This window comes from Larus michahellis, chromosome 1 (assembly GCF_964199755.1).
Source record: "Larus michahellis chromosome 1, bLarMic1.1, whole genome shotgun sequence".
Classification (NCBI taxonomy): domain Eukaryota; kingdom Metazoa; phylum Chordata; class Aves; order Charadriiformes; family Laridae; genus Larus; species Larus michahellis.
Window position 1 is genome coordinate 210,584,183 of NC_133896.1, and position 18,577 is coordinate 210,602,759.

Consider the following 18,577-nt stretch of genomic DNA (forward strand, 5'->3'; position numbering starts at 1 on the left):
AAAAACTAATTTTCCCCTATCAACATGTATTACCTTATGAAAATTATGAAGATGATAGTGGAAATAAGTGAAGAAATAGAAGAAGTTAACTCTAAAATGACAGGCAAATATGGGAAATGGACATCGAGGGGTCTATGGGCGATGGAAACAAGACTCAGAGTCAAAAGCCTGGGGAAGTCTTCACTAACTGCACTGAAAGCAAATCCAAAGAGCACTGCAAATCCCCGTCGCAGGAAGCAGATGCTGTAAAATGTTTATTGTCACATTCTTAAAATATATCGGAGAAATGGGGCTGAACTTCAGCAACACAAAAGTCAGATTCATTCACACTCACTGAGCAGAGTATCATTACGCTGCGCTGGTTTTTCATAGCCCCGAACCTAACGGCCCTGCTGAAACGTAACAGCATCTTCTGAGTCAAAATACTGCTTTGCGTTTCGGGTTCATCCTCCAGCAAATCCCTCACATAGCAGTGGATTACATCAGCCCATAGCCCTCACGAAGCGCCAGGCCATAATCCCCCGATGGGGATTAGGACAGGCGCAGAGGGACCATCCCACCAGCCGCAGCCAACAGCCTGATGGATCCCATTTCACCCTACAGGATCCCATTTCACCCTCCAGTGATTTTTAGAGATACCTTCCTGCAAGGATCAAAGCCACTATGTCCTCCAGCTAGCTGCCGGTGGTAACAACGGGCACTACAGCTTCATCCTGCACTACGCTGATATGAAGAAAAAAAAAAAAATCACAGTATTTCTAAAAATTACCAAATAATTTCAGCGGCTTTAAAACCTATTACAAAGGACGCAAACAAATGGATGTTTGTGGTGCTGAGGGGAAAAGGAAGGGGAAGTGAGTATCGGGGAGAGGGCGAACAGGTCGCTGTGCGTGCCAGCAACAGCGAAAAGGAACCTCATTTCTTCAGCGCTGCCTTCAGACCCTCTCTAAAGAGCTATTTCTCACCACCCTTCCCCGTGCTGCTGTAAAAGTAAAGAGGCAAACAGCAGCAGGCATCTGTTTTTAAGGAGGAAAAATGTTTCTGACAGGCTAACAGTATCCCAAGGAACTTGGGAGATGTTTGCCAGGGAGAGGTGGGATGATACCCAGGGGACCACCTCGATGCCGTGTGCCCAAACAATCCTGAGACCTCGTTCTTAATTTTGAGCAATGTTAGGAGGCAGCCGAGACGACATGCAGCTATGGGTTTGGGTTTTTTTTAAAAAAATTGTATTTAAATTTATATTTTAAATTTTTATTTTAAAAATACAAAGAATATTTTCTCCAAAAAATAGAAAGCCTTCTATACTATTTTTTTTTTTTTAGCAGAATTTCACCCTGGTTAGATTTACAAACCCCTTGGAAACAAAAAGATGGCAAATGCTTGACAGAACTGTCTCGTCAGGGAGCGAAGCCAAGGAGTTGAAGCACGCAAAGAGAGGTGCGATGTCAAAAACCAGACATCTCAAAATATTCTCTTGGCAGAGGGAAACTCCTACACATGTTCTGAGCAACCTCTCAGAGGTAATAACTGCCTAAACCCAGAGATGAGCACTTTGCACAAGGGAGTTTTTGTGTTTCCAAGTGCTGATTTCGAGCTTCAGCCTTATGAGCCGCTCGCAGCAAAACCAGCGCGCTCCCCTCCAGCCAGCACTCGGCCACAGCCCAAATCACACCCCAGAAAAGCAGGGTAATGCAATAAAAAAATTTAAATTCTACCTGGTTTATGATCTCTGATGTCCCATATTGTCTTTCTGGCATTTATTTCTCAACCCTGAACCTTACGGTGAGCATTCCTCCCCCTCTCTGGCATTATGACCTGTCCTGCAGACAAAGCGCACGGAGTAAAAAATGGAAATGTGGAGAAAAGCCTAAAATTATTAATTCTTAATAGGTTCAGTGGGATCGACATAGTTTAGATGCAGCTAGTATTGCAGTCTATTGTTTTTTCCTGGTTTTGCAAACTGAATAGCAAATCTGAAGGTTCGTTGTAGTTAATTGCTTTTCATTCGGCCAGAAGAGCGCACAGCATCAGGATGCAAAATTAATCTTATTAAACTTGTCCCAATCAGCTTAATGACTAGTATGGCATTACAACCCATTAATCCTTGTTTCAAAAATGTAAAAGATAAATTATCTTACAAAACAAAGATAAATTATTTTCCAAAATATTACAAAATAATTTGCAAAATTTTACAAAAGAATAAACAATAATACATTATTTTACGAAACAAAGATAAATTATTTTACAAAACAAAGAAAAACTATTTTGCAAGACAAAACCACCCCCTGAAACCCAAATGGCTCCAATCTGACAGCATCCGCAGCCCGCCGCCGCACTCATCTCCGCTGTTGGGCTTTTAAGGCTGGCTGAATAATCATAGAATCGTAGAATCTTCATGGCTGGAAAGGACCTTTGAGATCATTGAGTCCAACCAGACACACACACAAAACCCCCTACAATCTCTGCCACTAGAGCATGCCCTGAAGTGCCACATCTAGACGTTTCTTAAATACCTCTAGGGATGGTGATCAACCACCTCCCTGGGCAGGCTGTTCCAGTGCCTGACCACTCTGTCAGTAAAGTAATTCTTCCTAATATCTAATCTAAACCTCCCCTGCCGCAGCTTCAGACCATTTCCTCTGGTCCTGTCATTATTCACCTGGGAGAAGAGGCCAACCCCCACCTCTCTCCAACCTCCTGAATAAGCTGAGCTCGGTACTGAAAGGCTGCTGTTAGCACGGCATTTTTTTTCTTATTTCAGGTGTCAGGAAGCCTGGATGGATTCTTGTTTGATACGCGCAATCATTCTGTTGTTAACAGAGGTCAGACGCAGGCAGCCCTAGACGAGGCCTTTGTTCTTTTAATAACAACGCACATATAACATAAAGGGCTGCAAAATACAACATATCAGCTATACCGTTAGGGAACTAATAAGGAAATAAAGTGCATTTATTGGTACCCACAGAGAAAATGAGCCGTATTGTTTGGCTTTTAATAGAAACCATTCAGTTTTGAAGAGCACGCACATTCCAGCTGTCCTTACTGGTGTGACAGCCAGAAGAAAAGCAATTTTGCTGCTAGTCCACAAGCAAAATAAAGTGTTTTCCAAACAAAGGAAATCAGTATTTCTGTGTATCCATGGACATGCATCCTATTTAGAGTAAAACACTCACGCGGTTAACTGCGGGTATGGTTGTCTCCGTTTATTATTTACTTAGTGCTAAGCATTTAGGAGCTTGGCACTTTAATCACACCAAAAATATTGGAGGCTACATGAAGATTTGGCAGAAAAAAACAAAAAAACCCCAGTTGTTAAACCTTTTGATCTCAGCCTCCCTGAGCATGTTTTAAGGTAAACAGGTTGTCAGCGAACAGCAATCTGATTATTTGCTCCTTGTCTGACCCAAGGAAGGGCAGTGGAACAAAGGATTCAGTGTTCAGGTGAGCCCTGTCCTCGGGTGACAGCCACCTGGCAAAGCCCCCGGCGCGGCAAGGACTGAGTTAACCTACCTCGTTTCTGGAAAGCAACCAGAAAAAAAAGCGACAATTATATCCGTGTACCCGACTGATGGGACTCCGCTGCCACTTGTAATAGAAGTACTTAACAAACCAGAAGTATTAGGATTACCTGACCTGCTCCCGGAGACAGGGGAGTGTTCGGTGTACCGAGGCATTTTTCCAACTGTGCCTTTTTCCATGCAGGCTTTGTCCCAGTTTATCTGGGCTGATCTTACGCTGGGACTGGATCGCAGTAACAGAAGGTAATACATAGCTAGGCCAGAAAACTGCTCCCACATAAGGCAAACGGCACAAAAACCAGGTCAACTGAGATCTAGGGTGGTCCCCAAACTTTCCCCAAAGTGACCCCATGAGTCTGAATTTCACTTCTGCAATTTAATTTCCCCTGTGCCTTTGACCCTTCTGTTCTAGGAGACACTGATCGTTTCAAGTTATGGATAAAATCCAAGATGCTGATTTTAACTCAAAATGTCCAGAATGGTCTTTTGGGCCTGGTGTAGGCTACCAAAGAGCCTGTGCCTCTTCTTGCTCAGTGCTGTCTTATTTAAAATTGGTAGTAGCTTTTGAGCTAGAAGCCTACCCTTCCTATAAAAGAAGACGTTGCCAGCAGTGAGTTTCATTACCTAGGACATGCGTTACTCTTCAGGGCACTTTCATCTCCAAAGCTGGGCTAAGGATTAAGGAAAGTCACTCTTTACTTTGTAGGCCAAGTTTCTTCTGTTCACTTTAGCCCGTTATTTTGAAGTTTTACTCTGGATACCCATGCATGGGAGAGCAAATTAATACCTTATTAAATTTCAAAGAGAATAGGGAACACCATCTTCAGAGATGAAGAAAATCACTTCATTTCACCCAAAATATGTAGTAGCCTGGCCAAGGATGGGAGACAATGGCTGCCACCGCCACCGAGCAGCTCGCTGCATCGCTGTTTGCTCCGAGAGGCAAAGACCCGCTGTCCTGATCCAGCACCTCCTCTTCCCCACGGCCCCCGAGATCGTATGTGCTGTCCTGTGTGGAGGCACAAGCACGTTCTCCATTGCTAGAGTGTGTCCTGGGGCGGCAAATGAAATGTGGCAGAGGATGGGTAGAACATCAGGTCATTGAAAATGTTGGTGTTGCCCCTGAAAATATGAATATAATGAGATATGACAACCATTCACCTCTCCTTTATACAGGCCGTGTCTAAGTGGTGAAGAACAGAAACCTGTCTTCTACTCTGGGGCTGTGGGCTTCTCTGCCACTTTGAGCTTCTTTGCTTTATTGGTTTGAAGGAAAATTCCCTAGAATTTTTCTAAAAACCTATACGGGTATATATTGCTCTTGTTAAGAAGAGACAGCTTGAGATATTGAAGAAAAGCTGCCTCTCAAAGACAGGACAGAGCTTATTTTACAGCCCAGAATCTGAAAATATTGTATTTGTGATGCTAAGTACTTTGACTACATTTTTTATCTGATTCAAAGTTTACCTAAAATACCTTACCACATGTCCTTTGTAGGACATCCCCCCTGGAAAGAGCAGACCAAGTGGTTTTACTATTTTTATTCCATGGTACCAACTTCTTGACACAGCCAGCATTCTCGTACTGTAGACCCATCCAAAATGCAATGCAGGAGATCACGCTTGCTGCAAAATAAGGCACCCAACGCAGTATTATTTCCTGCAGGCCCTGTTGTGTTTGTGCTGTAATGTGTGCAACTGCAAAGATCAAAGAGATGCAAAGCATCGGGAGTACGTAAACATATTACCAAACTAATACAATATAATCAGTGAGCACGGAAAGAACAGTTTGACCTTATTTCACTTTCTGCTGGCTTTCAAAACAAACACGTCAGTCTGGTTAGTATTGGAGCAGCCCTGTTGCTGTGTCCCCCGCGGATAATTTCTGTGGCCTCGTAGGCAGATACAGCACTTACACGTAGGCTGGTACACCAAGGAAGCCTCTGGAGAGATTCCCCTTGTGCTTTGTGGAGTCTTGGGTGAATGAGATGCCTTTAACTCAACCACAACAAGCTCATGAGGAGGCACTGGTGCAAAGGAGATGTTCCCATCCCCGTTGTGCTGCAACCTTCCTCTCAAAGGCAAAGTGCAGGGGATGGGGATGGGGATGAGGATGGGGATGGAGATGGGGATGAGGATGGGGATGGGGATGAGGATGGGGATGGGGATGGGGATGAGGATGAGGATGGGGATGGGGATGGAGATAGAGACGAGGATGAGGATAGGGAAGAGGTAGGGATGAGGATGGGGATGGAGATGAGGATGGGGAAGAGGTAGGGATGAGGATGAGGATAAAGGTGGGGATAAGGATGGTTGTGTGCACTGCACTGTAAGGGTAGAAGTGACAACTCCTGCCAGAGCCTCAGCTTAGCAAAGATGCCCATGGCTTATCCCGGCAAAGATCACAGACCCAGGCTGCTTTAACACAGCCCTCCTTTCTTTTCTTTTGACTGCCATGCACTCTTGTAATCTCTAGCATCAGCTCCTTTGTACCACCATGGTTTAGCTTTTTCTTTGTAGATCTCAAAGCACTTAGAATCATAGAATCATAGAATTGTTTGGGTTGGAAAGGACCTCAAAGATCATCTAGTTCCAACCCCCCTGCCCTGGGCAGGGACACCTCCCACTAGACCAGGCTGCTCAGAGCCCCATCCAGCCTGGCCTTAAAAACTTCCAGGGATGGGGCATCCACCACCTCTCTGGGCAACCTGTTCCAGTGTCTCACCACCCTCATGGTGAAGAACTTCTTCCTAACATCCAGTCTGAATCGACCCATCTCTAGTTTTAATCCATTCCCTCTAGTCCTACCATTCCCCGACATCCTAAAAAGTCCCTCCCCAGCTTTCTTGTAGGTCCCCTTAAGATACTGGTAGGCCACTATAAGGTCTCCTCGGAGCCTTCTTTTCTCCAGACTGAACGACCCCAACTCCCTCAGTCTGTCCTCATAGGAGAGGTGCTCCAGCCCTCTGATCATCCTCGTGGCCCTTCTCTGGACACGCTCCAGCACGTCCATATCTTCCTTGTAGTAGGGGCTCCAGAATTGGACGCAGTACTCCAGGTGGGGTCTCACAAGAGTGGGCCACTTTATTAATGGGGAAAAATATCTCACAATCCCCCTAGGAAACAAGGTTAATATTAGGTCCATTTACAAACAGAGGGCTTCTTTGCAGCTTACTGTGATCAAAGTGAGGCGAGGAATAGCCTGTGAAGGTCCCATCTTACTCCACTGTGGTGTTCTTAGGGGGAAGGCACCAGATCTCCCAAACCCACCACCCCACCACCACTAATTACTACCATCTCTGCGCTCAGATAAAAACTGATCATGACCTACCTCTACCTATTTTGATTGTGGTTTTGTGTGAAGGATAGTTGTGAGCATGCAGATGGCTCTGCAGTGTCAGGCAGATGGGAGACCCTCCCCACCGCAACTCACACGCTGGGTCAGCCACTGAAGGAGGAGGTTGAGTGCAGGGAGGGTGTCTATCCTAGTGAATTAGCACTGCTATCACCAGGAAAATCAGACAAGAATGACTTCCAGCAAGTTAGAAATATGTAAGACTTCAGAAAAAGATGAAATCTACTTGTGCCTTCTGGACTATTCCTTACAGGAGACCCTCTCTACAGCTAGCTTGCCTTCTACGTTTCTTCTTCTATGCTTTTTGTGACTTGAACAAATATGCTGCCTTAATGTTTTAAAGGTTGCTTTAAATTAATAGGTACTTTACTTGCCTCAATCTGGGTTGGGATAAGAATGATTTCTAGGTTATTGGCTAATGCTGGGGCACTTCTCACACAAATCACGGTGAATCTGTATCCCAGAATAGCAGGACCCTTGAACAAAAGCCCTGGTTCCCCGCACTTTCTCCAGCAGAACAAAAGAACAAAAAAAAGGCTGTCATACAAATTGCAGTGACTAGCTTGAGAGCTGTTATCATAAGTCAAGAGCAGAAAAAATTGTGTTCCAGTGACTGGCATAGAGAGGGGATTACACCTGGATCCTGTGAGATCCCAAGGAACTTGTCACACCCAGGGAGGCAGCCAGCAGGTCCTCCCTGCTGCACTGGGAAGGGCAGAAGACACAGACGAAGCTCCTTCCACTCCATCGGGCAGTTGGAATAAGTCCAAGGATTAAATGAAATAGTTTTCAGAAGATGGTGTCCCTTTTTGCACCAGCTACGTAGCATGTCTGCATACCCTCATGGCTTGAATAAAATCAATTCTTGTTATTAACAATAACGAACACATAGCACAAGTTGCTTTTTGAGGAGACAATTAAATATCTTAAGTGTGGTCCTAAAAGTCAAGGCCAGGAAAGATGCCATGGCTGGTCACAGGACTTTGAAGCCCCACAGATATCTATACTCACGTTTTATACCAGACTTTGTGGAAGCTCAAGCAGAGATAAATTTCTGTGACATTTTCACTAAAGGCATAAATTCTTTTCGCTTAGTGCTAACGCTGAGTATTCATCATATAAACCAAGTAACCTGAGATATAATTGAACTTATTTTCTTTTAGGAGAACAGAGAAGTACCTGTGAAATCAGATGACTGACAGCCCTGGGAATTAAATAGAGTAGACTGCCTTGCTGATGTTTCTTATTCTGCTCTGGTAAAACAAGACAGGTGAGATGCCACTGAAATAAATGCATACTTTTCCTTTGATCCAGCAGTAGCATTTCAGAAGGATCGATATAGAAGGCTTTAATGTACTGCGAACACCATGAGAAACAAGATGAACCCAGGAGGCACAATGTGGTCAGACCCCTCAGTGAGAACATAGCCAGCGTTCCTTTGTGGTGAGGTCTTGGTCCAAATTCAGGCTCTGGACAACCAACCAACCAGATGCTCTTTGTTCTGTTACAGACCTGCCAGTCACCCAGGCCACATTTCTTGTGTGTTTACATGTTCATAGGTATATCTACATTGCAAGTCCAACTGAGGAGTTCAATCTTCCTAAGAACACCTTGGTGAACGTGGTAGGGCTGCATGGAGACAGCACTTGAAGCAGGTGCCTGCCCGGTGCCTGCCCTGGGTCCCTCCCCAGCAGCCGCCTCTTCCAAGCTCTGCCCCTGACAGAGCACCCAGGCTCTCCCAGGCTCCCAGGAGCTGGAAGCCCCTGCCCACAGGTGTTGCACCTCTTGCCAGCAAGCACAAGAAACAACTTCTAGATCCTGGTTGCATCCACTCAGACCCCTGCCTCCCTCATATTGACAATCCCAAGCACAAATGTAGGCTGGGCAGAGAATGGACTGAGAGCCGCCCTGAGGAGAAGGATTTGGGGGTGTTGGTGGACGAGAAGCTCAACATAAGCAGGCAATGTGCGCTTGCAGCCCAGAAAGCCAACTGCATTCTGGGCTGCATCAAAGGAAGCGTGGCCAGCAGGTCAAGGGAGGTGATTCTGCCCCTCTGCTCCACTCTGGTGAGACCCCACCTGGAGTACTGCGTCCAGCTCTGGGGTACCCAGCACAAGAAGGACATGGACCTGTTGGAACGGGTCCAGAGAAGGGCCACAAAGGTAACTAGAGGGCTGGAGCACCTCCCGTAGAAAGACAGGGTGAGAGAGTTGGGGTTGTTCAGCCTGGAGAAGAGAAGGTTCCAGGGAGACCTTATAGCCCCTTCCAGTACCTAAAGGGGGCCTATAGGAGAGATGGGGAGGGACTCTTTATCAGGGAGTGTAGTGATAGGATGAGGGATAACAGTTTTAAACTGAGAGAGGGGAAATTTGGATGAAATATTAGGAAGATCTTTACTGCGAGGGTGGTGGTGGTTAGACACTGGCACAAGGTGCCCAGAGAAGCTGTGGATGCCCCACCCCTGGAAGTGTTCAAGGCCAGGCTGGATGGGGCTTTGAGCCACCTGGTCTAGTGGGAGGTGTCCCTGCCCACAGCAAGGGGGTTGGAACTAGATGATCTCTACGGTCCGTTCCAACTCTAACCATTCGATGATTCTATGATATGCCCCACTGCTGGTTTTTTCCCACCGTTCATTAACCCTCTCGCTTGCCCTCACTACAGCCCCAACTACCAGCATGTCCTTCAGCTGGCACACCAGCAGCCTCACACAGACACTTCTTCAGCTCAAAAGGGGAAACGACATGTGTCAGTAAAAGCCAGTTTCTGTACTTTGACTTCCTGCAACAAATACAGATTCCTTCAGATGTGCAAATTGGGTTTAATTTCAATAGCAAGTGAAATGCCCAAGTCCTTCCAGGTCTAAGTCTTAATGGTAAAGCAGTCTCCCTTGACTGTAGGATCTTTGATGCTAAAGCATCTTGCAGCAAATTCACACATTCGTAAAATACAGAAATTTATCCGTGCTGCTCCTTCTTAACAAACCTCAAACTAAAGCCTTTAGGTAAGTTATAGGGAATCAACATACGCATCCATATGACACATTAAAGCCGTAAATACATAAGCACTGGTCAGGATTGCTGGTGTCACCTGAAAAACTGCAAAAATGAGTTTGCAAGTACAGAACTTCATAACTTCCACCTTGCCAGAGCTGGACCTGCCATCCAGCCTGAGAAGTGATGACCAGTAAAATGGGCAATCACAGGGTAGTGAGGAAATTCATCACCCACTTCTCACTTGTATTCTGTCAAGCAAGCCCTGCCTTAGCATACGGACTCTTCCCTGGTTTGTCTTGAAGTTGAAAGGGTCAAATTTAAACTTCTAACTGTGAGTGACAGTAGAACCACTTGAACACAAGACAGCAGGTTCCCGGTCCCAAGGGTGCCTTTTATTTATGTAATTTCAGATAAACCATTTGAAATTATCCTCTTCATTCTTAAGTTTTAGCTTAAGGGTTATAAAGGGACAGTTTCATCTGAACTGAGGAAATCTGTTCTATTTCTTTGCTCATTTGCACATACTTTTGTGGCAGCCTTAAAGCTGCTAGACCATGCCAGATATGCAAAAGCAGCAGAGCACGGTACACCAGTGCAGTAACTACGCTCTCCCAGCATGAGCTAAAACACTGAGCCCAATCTAGACCAAAAGAGATGGACATGACATAGAAAAGTTTATCTATTTTTAAAAGTCTTGCTCGAATTGCCGGCTTCCTAGCATATAGTGTTGTCTAGACTGATAATAATCAGGAATTTCCACAAGAGCTGATAACACTCTGTATACTCCAAAATCACTTGTGAAATCCATGGGATACGTGTGTGTTGACAGAACAACACAAGCCGCATGTGGCTGACCAACATCCCAAGCAGCCAGGTTTCTTTTTTGGCAGCCTGCACGTACTCTAGCTGTTAACATCAGGGCAAAGAAGCAAACTCCTTTCTCTCTGGAGGCTACTCCTTAAAAGGAGCCTTTGTAAAATAAATGAGGTCATTCATGAGCAAGCAAACAGGAGATGGCCTAAATGATAGAGCCTTTCTGAGGTCCATGAAAAGTGTATCTGGAGATATCTGTGCTAATTTGTGGGTTTGGCTTATGGGCTTGATTGAGGATGTGGGGCCAAGATATGATCTGCCGTTGAACTCGCTGCCCGCCCCTGCAGAGCCAGCCTACCCACGAGTAACACTGCTGGCGCATTTAGACAAGCTACGAGATGCGGGGGCACAGGGACACCTGGGAGGAGCTGGCATCTCACAGAGCTGACCCGCACGGTCAGTCTGCCTCTGCCCTCACCACAGTTACTCTAACAGGGCGGTCAAGCTGTATTTTTTCATTAATATACCTGATGGTGCTGAACCCAGCACAATTCTGCGCTAATTAACCTTCAACTGTTCTTTCACAGCACAGACCTACCAAATAAAGTCTTTGTGTTCATAGTCCACCTCTGTGATTCTGAGATAATACCGCAGTGGGAATCTTCAGGGGTACCTGACAAAATAATCTTCACCAATGAACAGAAAACTCCCAGCATAAAGTCTCAGCCTTAAAATCTGATGTTTCACTCCAGGCTGGAGTCTCGGATAAAACGCTACCATGAAAACACACTTCTCTATTTTGTCTTCGGCCTCTACCGCTTAGTTGGATTTATCCCAGGACTACTGCAAAACCTGACAAAAATTCTCAGCAAAAATCTGTATATTAACCTGTCTCTTCTCAGTTCTGCTTCTCCAAAGTAAGAGGCCATTCTCTCCAAAGGGAGAGGCCACCAGAGCCACAGGCCCGTGCACATTCAAGGAGCAACACATGAAGGACAGAGAAGGAAAACTAGCGTTAAGCCAAGCAAAATGTAGCTTTGGGACTGGAAGGGAAATAAGAATGTTCAGAGCTCTGCCCTAATCTCAGGAGGCCATTCCTATCCAGAAACAGCTGTAAGCATGAGCACAAGCACAAGTCTGGATCGATGTTCTCTGTTTTTAATTGGGGTGAGAGTCAGCTTTTCCAAGAAAATTCTCTGTGTTCAGAGTTAAGAAATTAAAACGTATATCCATGCTTTCCTGCAATTGCAAGCCATTCTTTTTTTTTGTAATTTCTGTATCATTTTTCCATTTAAAAATCCAACTTTGCCTCTGGGATAATTATTTTGTTGTATTTCATGTAGTCCCATTGTGCTTGCTTCAAATAAATCGATCACCTTTAATACTGCACAAAATTATTTGGCAGCATTATGAATTCACCAAAACGTATTGGCAATATGATAATCTACATGTCATGTTTGCAATCACGTGCCTGCCCCTTCTGCTCATAAACAAGATGGCCAAACTCCAGTCCCAGGCACTCTGGTGATCAGGATCTCAGAGCTGTGGGATGCCACAACTTGGGCATTGCTGGTGCTCTGTTTCTTCCTGCACTTAGCTTCCCATCATCCAAAATACCTAGAGCGTCTTTTATTCCAGTGGCAAATTTAAGGATGGAAAAGCAGAATTGTCTTCTGTAATACATATACTAACCAAGCCATGGGCTGATTAAGTTCCAAAGATCATAGAATCATAGAACGGTTTGGGTTAGAAGAGACCTTAAGGATCACCTAGTTCCAACCCCCTGCCCCGGGCAGGGACACCTTCCACTAGACCAAGCTGCTCAAAGCCCCATCCAGCCTGGCCTTGAACGCTTCCAGGGATGGGGCATCCACAGCTTCCCTGGGCAACCTGTTCCAGTGCCTCACCACCCTCACAGTAAAGAACTTCTTCCTAATATCTCATCTAAATCTTCTCTCTTTCAGTTTGAAACCGTTACGCCTCGTCCTATCGCTCTACTCCCTGATAAAGAGTCTCTCCCCAGGGACGGTTTGATAAATAAGGAGAAATGCAAGTCATGCTCTCGGTTTCAAATTTTGGACCATCTTTTGACAGCTATTGAAAGAATATTATTAAAATATTGAGTGTTACTGAAATAAAGTCCAACTTTAACTCCGTTTGCAAAATTTAAACCCATGCAATTATAATTCCAAGGACCTAAAATCACTGAAGGACTTTATGGGCTTAGAAAAGCCTTTACTCCTTAAGAGAAAAAATTCTAATTAAAAGGACTCATAGCTCCAGAATGATCCCTGAACACGCTGAGCATCTTACTGCCAGCGGTGCCAAATCCCTGCAGCTCTCAAAGCGCTCCTGAAGAACAGGCTTTGTCTTACTCCCCTCAGATATTCCTTGGATGGAGACCCTCAGGAAATAGCCATCACTGTGCCAAATTTAGGCTTGAGCAAGTAGCTCAAGACCATAAAGCAGAACATCTGCAGAATTTAGAGTAGACATCTTAATCTTAAATCCATGTTAAGTCATCGTGTTCTCATCAACAGACTTTAGATTGAGCCAGCTTTATGCTCCCTACAAAGGATTGTTTACACTCTTAAAACAAATACTGTTTTATTTGACTATTGGATAGAGAGCTGTGCAAGTGAGTTTAATCAGGCATAACTCACTTCGTAAAGTCACCAAACAAACTTGAATCCAACGTTTGGCAGAAAAATATTTCCACCAGTTTCCCCAACCCAGAGTTCAATCACATCTGGAAAACCAGCAAAAAAACACATTTCCCGCCTCAGGCCCAAGTAAACAAGCGGTCAGTTTAAGCTCTGCTTACAAAAGGTAAAGGTGATGGTGACACATGGGTCGCCTGAGGGATAGAGAAGTGAGGACTGTAGCACTTACCCCACCCTGGCTGGGCAGGACGTTTCAGAAACGCTGAAATTTCTCAATAGCACGCACCACGCAGTAGAGAAGCTGAGCAAAGAGAGAGGTGAGCAATCGCCTGTGCCACGCTCGGTGTCAACCAAAGCCGGGGGGAAAAGAGCTTCGGGCCCTTTGTCTTTTGCTGCTGAGTTGAAGAAAACGATGAACAAGCACGAAAAAAAGCCGCAGCTGTAGCACTACCTGCTGAAGATCACAATAAACACAATCTCCATTTCGTTTTGAAATTGAAGGGGAGAAAAAAAATCCAACCGCATTCAAATTCTCTGTCGGTCAAAAGAAAGTCTGTTTTTTGGTTTTGTTTGAAATGACATTTTTCCAGCAGACGTCCAACTTCAATAAATGCTCCTTTTCACAAGGAAAATAACCCTGTACAGCCTCTCCTATGAAAATATTTCTCTCCTGGCACAACCAGGTTTCATTCCTAGCCTCAGACGGTCTGACTACTTTGAGAACAATCAGCCACTTTTATTGATTAAACAATCATGAAAAGAAATAAATTTGTTTTAAAAAGAGGTTTTCTACAGATTTCATAACACACAAAGAAGATGGAATAAAAAAAAAAAAAGCGTCATTTTGTGCTACTTCCTTTAATTTTATTGAGTGTCAATCTAAATAATTAATACAAAGTTACTTCATTCTATGAAGGTTAAGAGACTTTACAGTATAAAATTCCCTGAGATACAATACGTAACTTAAAGGATCACATAATTCTCTGTTCCATTTGTACCATAATGAAAAAGTAATATTATTTCTTCTCCTTATAAAAACCAGAAGGAAATGGTCTTCCTTTCTCTCCCTCTACCCCAATATTCTAAGGCATGGAATAAAACACTTTATCGAACGACATTAAAATAGTTTTCTCTACTTAAAATAGAAAACACGTTTGCTTAATTTTTACAGATGGATTATATACATCACCTGCAATATCTTGTGGAGTCGGGTACCTGATCTACAATCCAATTTGCTCAGACTTTTTATTCGCATTTGAACTTGGGCTCTACAAAGTGAATTCCAAAAGCCAGTCCTGAGCTCCCGGTCCCACGCTAACAGCCTGCGGAGCGCGTGAGCCAAAAACCAAACTGGATTTATAGAGATGCTACTGACTTCAGCAGCTGTAGACCAGGGCTGAACTTCCTCCCAAATCTAAAGGGAAAAAGTGTGCAATGCTGACGCAAGGACTATGAAACTAGAAAAAGCTTCTTTTCTCTCCCAAAGCAAGAGCTCTGCAATAATTACAATAGTGCAGTTGTCATTACACAGTTCTTGAATATACTTAATGCATAACTTACAAATGCAGCACAACTGTGAACATCTTATTCAAACATGATGCTTTATTTATTGCATAGCTCTTCTGAATTTTACAAAACTCTTGTTCATCAAAGATTTCAACTGCTTTTCTTAGAGAGGCTGAGAATAAAATATTGGTGGCGATCTTTGGAAATTCTGATGCTCCTGTAGCCTGTGGATGATTACTAATGATTACGCAGAAGAATTGTATGTCTGGCAACTTTCAGAAAATGCTAAAAAAATTAGGAGGACTGAAAAAAATGCACTAGTTTCAGCACGCTAATAAAAAGTAGTGGAATCTTAAATACTAGTTCACCATTTTAAGATTGTGGTTTTGTATACATTTACATGAACCGTCATAAAAACTAAACAGAAAAAAAAGGGCAAGTCAAAGGGAGAGACAGATTTTATTATCCCGACACGTAGCTATTACTGTTAATGCTATATGTAAATTTAATTTTTTTAATTTAAAATTCAATTCTGAATGTAATTTATTTTTTAAATTTAATTTTTAAAGTTATCAAAACCCATTTTATGGGTAGCCATGGCAGAGAAACGCTTTTTCAGTAATCTTTAGCTCTATGCTTACCTATTCATAGGGAACATCTAAATAAAAAAAAAAATTACAATAGGATGTCTAGCTTATAGATCTAAAGAGCATCTACCCAACATCCCTTATTGCTCTTCAAAAATCTAATCCTTTTCTAACCACAAATGCCACTAAACTCACCTGTTCTGATCCCCGTCTTTTATTTGCAACTGACTTTCTTCTCCAGTTTCCTTCTGGATTTCACCAAGCAAGATTACACATAACCAGAAAGTAACCAAAAACTGACTACTAGGAAGACTCCAGCAAAATGGCAGAGCCTGGAAGGGAATAACTACTGTAAATGTTCCCGGTAGGCACTGAGTGAAGGAAGTTTTATCTTGGGAACCTATTTATTGATTAAAAAACTGAGCCGGAAAAAACCCTCAAAAATCAAAGGAAAAAACCAACCCAGTAAATCTTTCCCTTTTCATATTCTTTCCTCACGCAATCTGTATTTTACCAACAGTCTAGACCTTATTCTCTACAGTAATTTTCTTTTTGAAAGGCAGTGATTTAGGACTTGAGTTTTGGGTTGGGGCTGGGTTTTTTTGGTAATAAAAATTTTCACAAACAGCAAAGTGGCATTCTGACAAGTCTGTCACCTGCCAGAATTTTTAAAAACGCGTGCCATAAACCAAAACAATCGCTACACAACAGGGCAGTCTAATGATACTAGAGAAAATAGTTAGCCTTTCTGTATACCTGTCCAATACAGTAATACAAACCCTGTAGTTCTGAGCCTTTCCCTGCTTTTTTCCTATATGGCAGTAATTTTGCAGAGAAAAACATGCAGATTCCTGTAAACATTTTCTAATTCCTGAATAAAAGGAGGGTGGAAGTGTTCCAACTTTTTTTCTACAGTCTGTATTTTTCTGTACTTAAAGTTCTTCTCCACCTTCATACAGGATATGGTTTCGGTGGCCGGTGGAAGAAATACTCTACATCATCTGAGCTGTTTGTTCCACTCGGATCCAGCCCTCTCCGTACACTTTTTCCTAAATGGAATTATTATTTGGTTCAAAGCGTTATTGGTTGGTTGCTGCCATTTCAAGCATTGCTAAAAAGTGCTACTGTATTATTACATTCTTACATTCAACACTTGCGGCTCAGAATTTGTCTGCAAACAGCCTTCACGCGCCTAATAATCACTTAAATATATTCACTTTTGTCTTCGGAGTACAGAAAGCCAGCGCTGATCATGTACACCCTGTACGCAGAAGAAAGTTTCATGGTCCAGGAAGCTGTCACAGCTGGCAAAATTGGTTTCAGCTGTGCAGCTGAAGAACTTGGCATCAGTTATTTATGTCGAGCTGTGCACAACTGTGAAGGTTTCAGATCTGTACAGCTTCTGGAAATTTAACTTTGCTCTTTAAGAATCACCTTGCCTGATGTTTCTTTGTATTTCCACAATTTTGTACTTCAGTAAAAATCTTCCTTTTGTGGGCTTTTCACAGCTTGTTTACCTCTACGCTTCTCTCACTGATGACAGCCTCCTGCACACCTTCTTGGCTAACGATCTCGGTGAGACTCATCCTTCCCTATGCCTTGACGCAGTCCACTGAGGTTGGTGAACCTCAGCCGCCAGGAACATCAGCTTTCAAACCAGCCAGCCAGATTTCGTACAGTCTTGATTTGGTCCCCAGCTGCCCTCACGGCCTCGCAAACCTTACAGAAATGCTCGTCCCAGAAGGAGGTGACATGGACCTCGTACTTCTTCCTCCAGGCAAAATACCTCCTGTAGTTGGGTTTGCTTTTATCGAGGAATTTCAGGTAGGTGGCCAGCAGCCGGGGGCTGGGGAAGTCGTCGACGTGGATGAAGGAGTCGGGGGGGATGAAGCGCTCGTAGTTGGCCCTGCGGGGGCCAAGGACGACTGGCACAGCGCTGGCAGCGAAGGCGTTTCTCCAGAGCTTCTCGGTGATGTAGTCGGTGTGCTGGGAGTTCTCAAAGGCCAGGTAGAACTTGTAGGCTGAGACGGTCTCCACCAGGCCGCCCTTGGCCAGCGCCAGCCCCCGTGCCCCGTACACGTCGATGGCCAGGTGCTCCTTCAGCTGCCTGTAGTAGCGCACCCGCGCATGCTCCTCGTTCCAGTTACTGATGACCCAGGCCACCAGCCGCGTCTTGCGGGGCAGGACGAAGGGCCGGGGTGCCGGCGGGGCGTAGAGGTAGCCGTAAGGCACGAAGATATCCGAGTCCCGCCGGTAGGACATGGTCCAGTTGAAGAGGCCGGCCAGCCCCCGCAGCCCGGGGGAGTGTGAGGGCGACTCGAAGTTCATCCACACCCAGAGCTGCCGCGGGGGCCGCGGCGGGGGCCCGCGGGGCAGCCCCTGGGCGCCGTGCAGTGCCAGGTCGCGGTGGTGGAAGAGCACGGCCTGCGCCTCGCCGTAGCGGCTGCGGTCGGCGCTGAGGCGGCAGCCGGTGATGTTGTACCGCCGCAGGCAGTCTGCCGTGCGCCGCGGCCGGCCGAAGGGCTCCCACCACAGCAGCACGTTCACCTCGCCGCCCAGCCGGCCTCCCGCTGGGGCCGGCGGGGCCGCCGGCTCCGGCAGGCGGGCGTAGAGGGCGAGGGCGGCGGCGGCGCCCAGCAGCCCGGCCGCCAGCGCCCACCGCCGCCCGCGCAGCCGCCGGCGCCACCGCCGCGGGCAGACGAGCCGCCTGGCGGGGCGGCGGCGCGGGGCCGGCTCCATCCAGGCCGCCCGCTGCCGCCTCTCTGCCCTTGGCGGCCGCCGCGGGGCAGCCGCGGGGCCGGGGCCGGCCGGCGCATGCTGGGGCTGGGGCTGCGGCTGGGGCTGCTGCCGCCGCCGCCTCTCAGCCCCCACCCCCTGCCCCGCCGGCGGGGAGGTGCCACGGCCGGCGCCCCGCCCGGCCATGCCGACCCGTCCTCCCCGGGCGGCCGGCGGCCCCGCCGCCTCCCGGACCCGCGTCCGCCCGCCCACCGCCGCGGCCCGCCCTCGGGTGCCGCCCTGCCCCGCCCGCGCTTCGCCTGGGGCCTCCCGGCTGGGCCCCGGCGCCTCGTCTCCGCTCCCGGGAGGCGGGTGCCGCGATGGCAACTCCGGGCTCGCTGAGGTGGCTGCGGGCAGGTGCAGGC

General features: G+C 46.0%; 1 protein-coding gene across 1 annotated transcript; it reads right to left on the reverse strand.

The window, feature by feature from the left end:
* Positions 1-13,476: 13,476 nt before the first annotated feature.
* FUT4 (fucosyltransferase 4) lies at positions 13,477-18,359 on the reverse strand. The gene has a single exon (XM_074571256.1). The coding sequence runs from the start codon at positions 18,357-18,359 to the stop codon at positions 17,082-17,084; it is 1,278 nt and encodes a 425-aa protein (XP_074427357.1). The 3' UTR covers positions 13,477-17,081.
* Between the last annotated feature and the right edge of the window lie 218 nt (positions 18,360-18,577).

Bases quoted from the DNA above. Each gene is read 5' to 3' on its own strand.
- FUT4 (XM_074571256.1), bottom strand. From the start codon at position 18,359: ATGGCCGGGCGGGGCGCCGGCCGTGGCACCTCCCCGCCGGCGGGGCAG.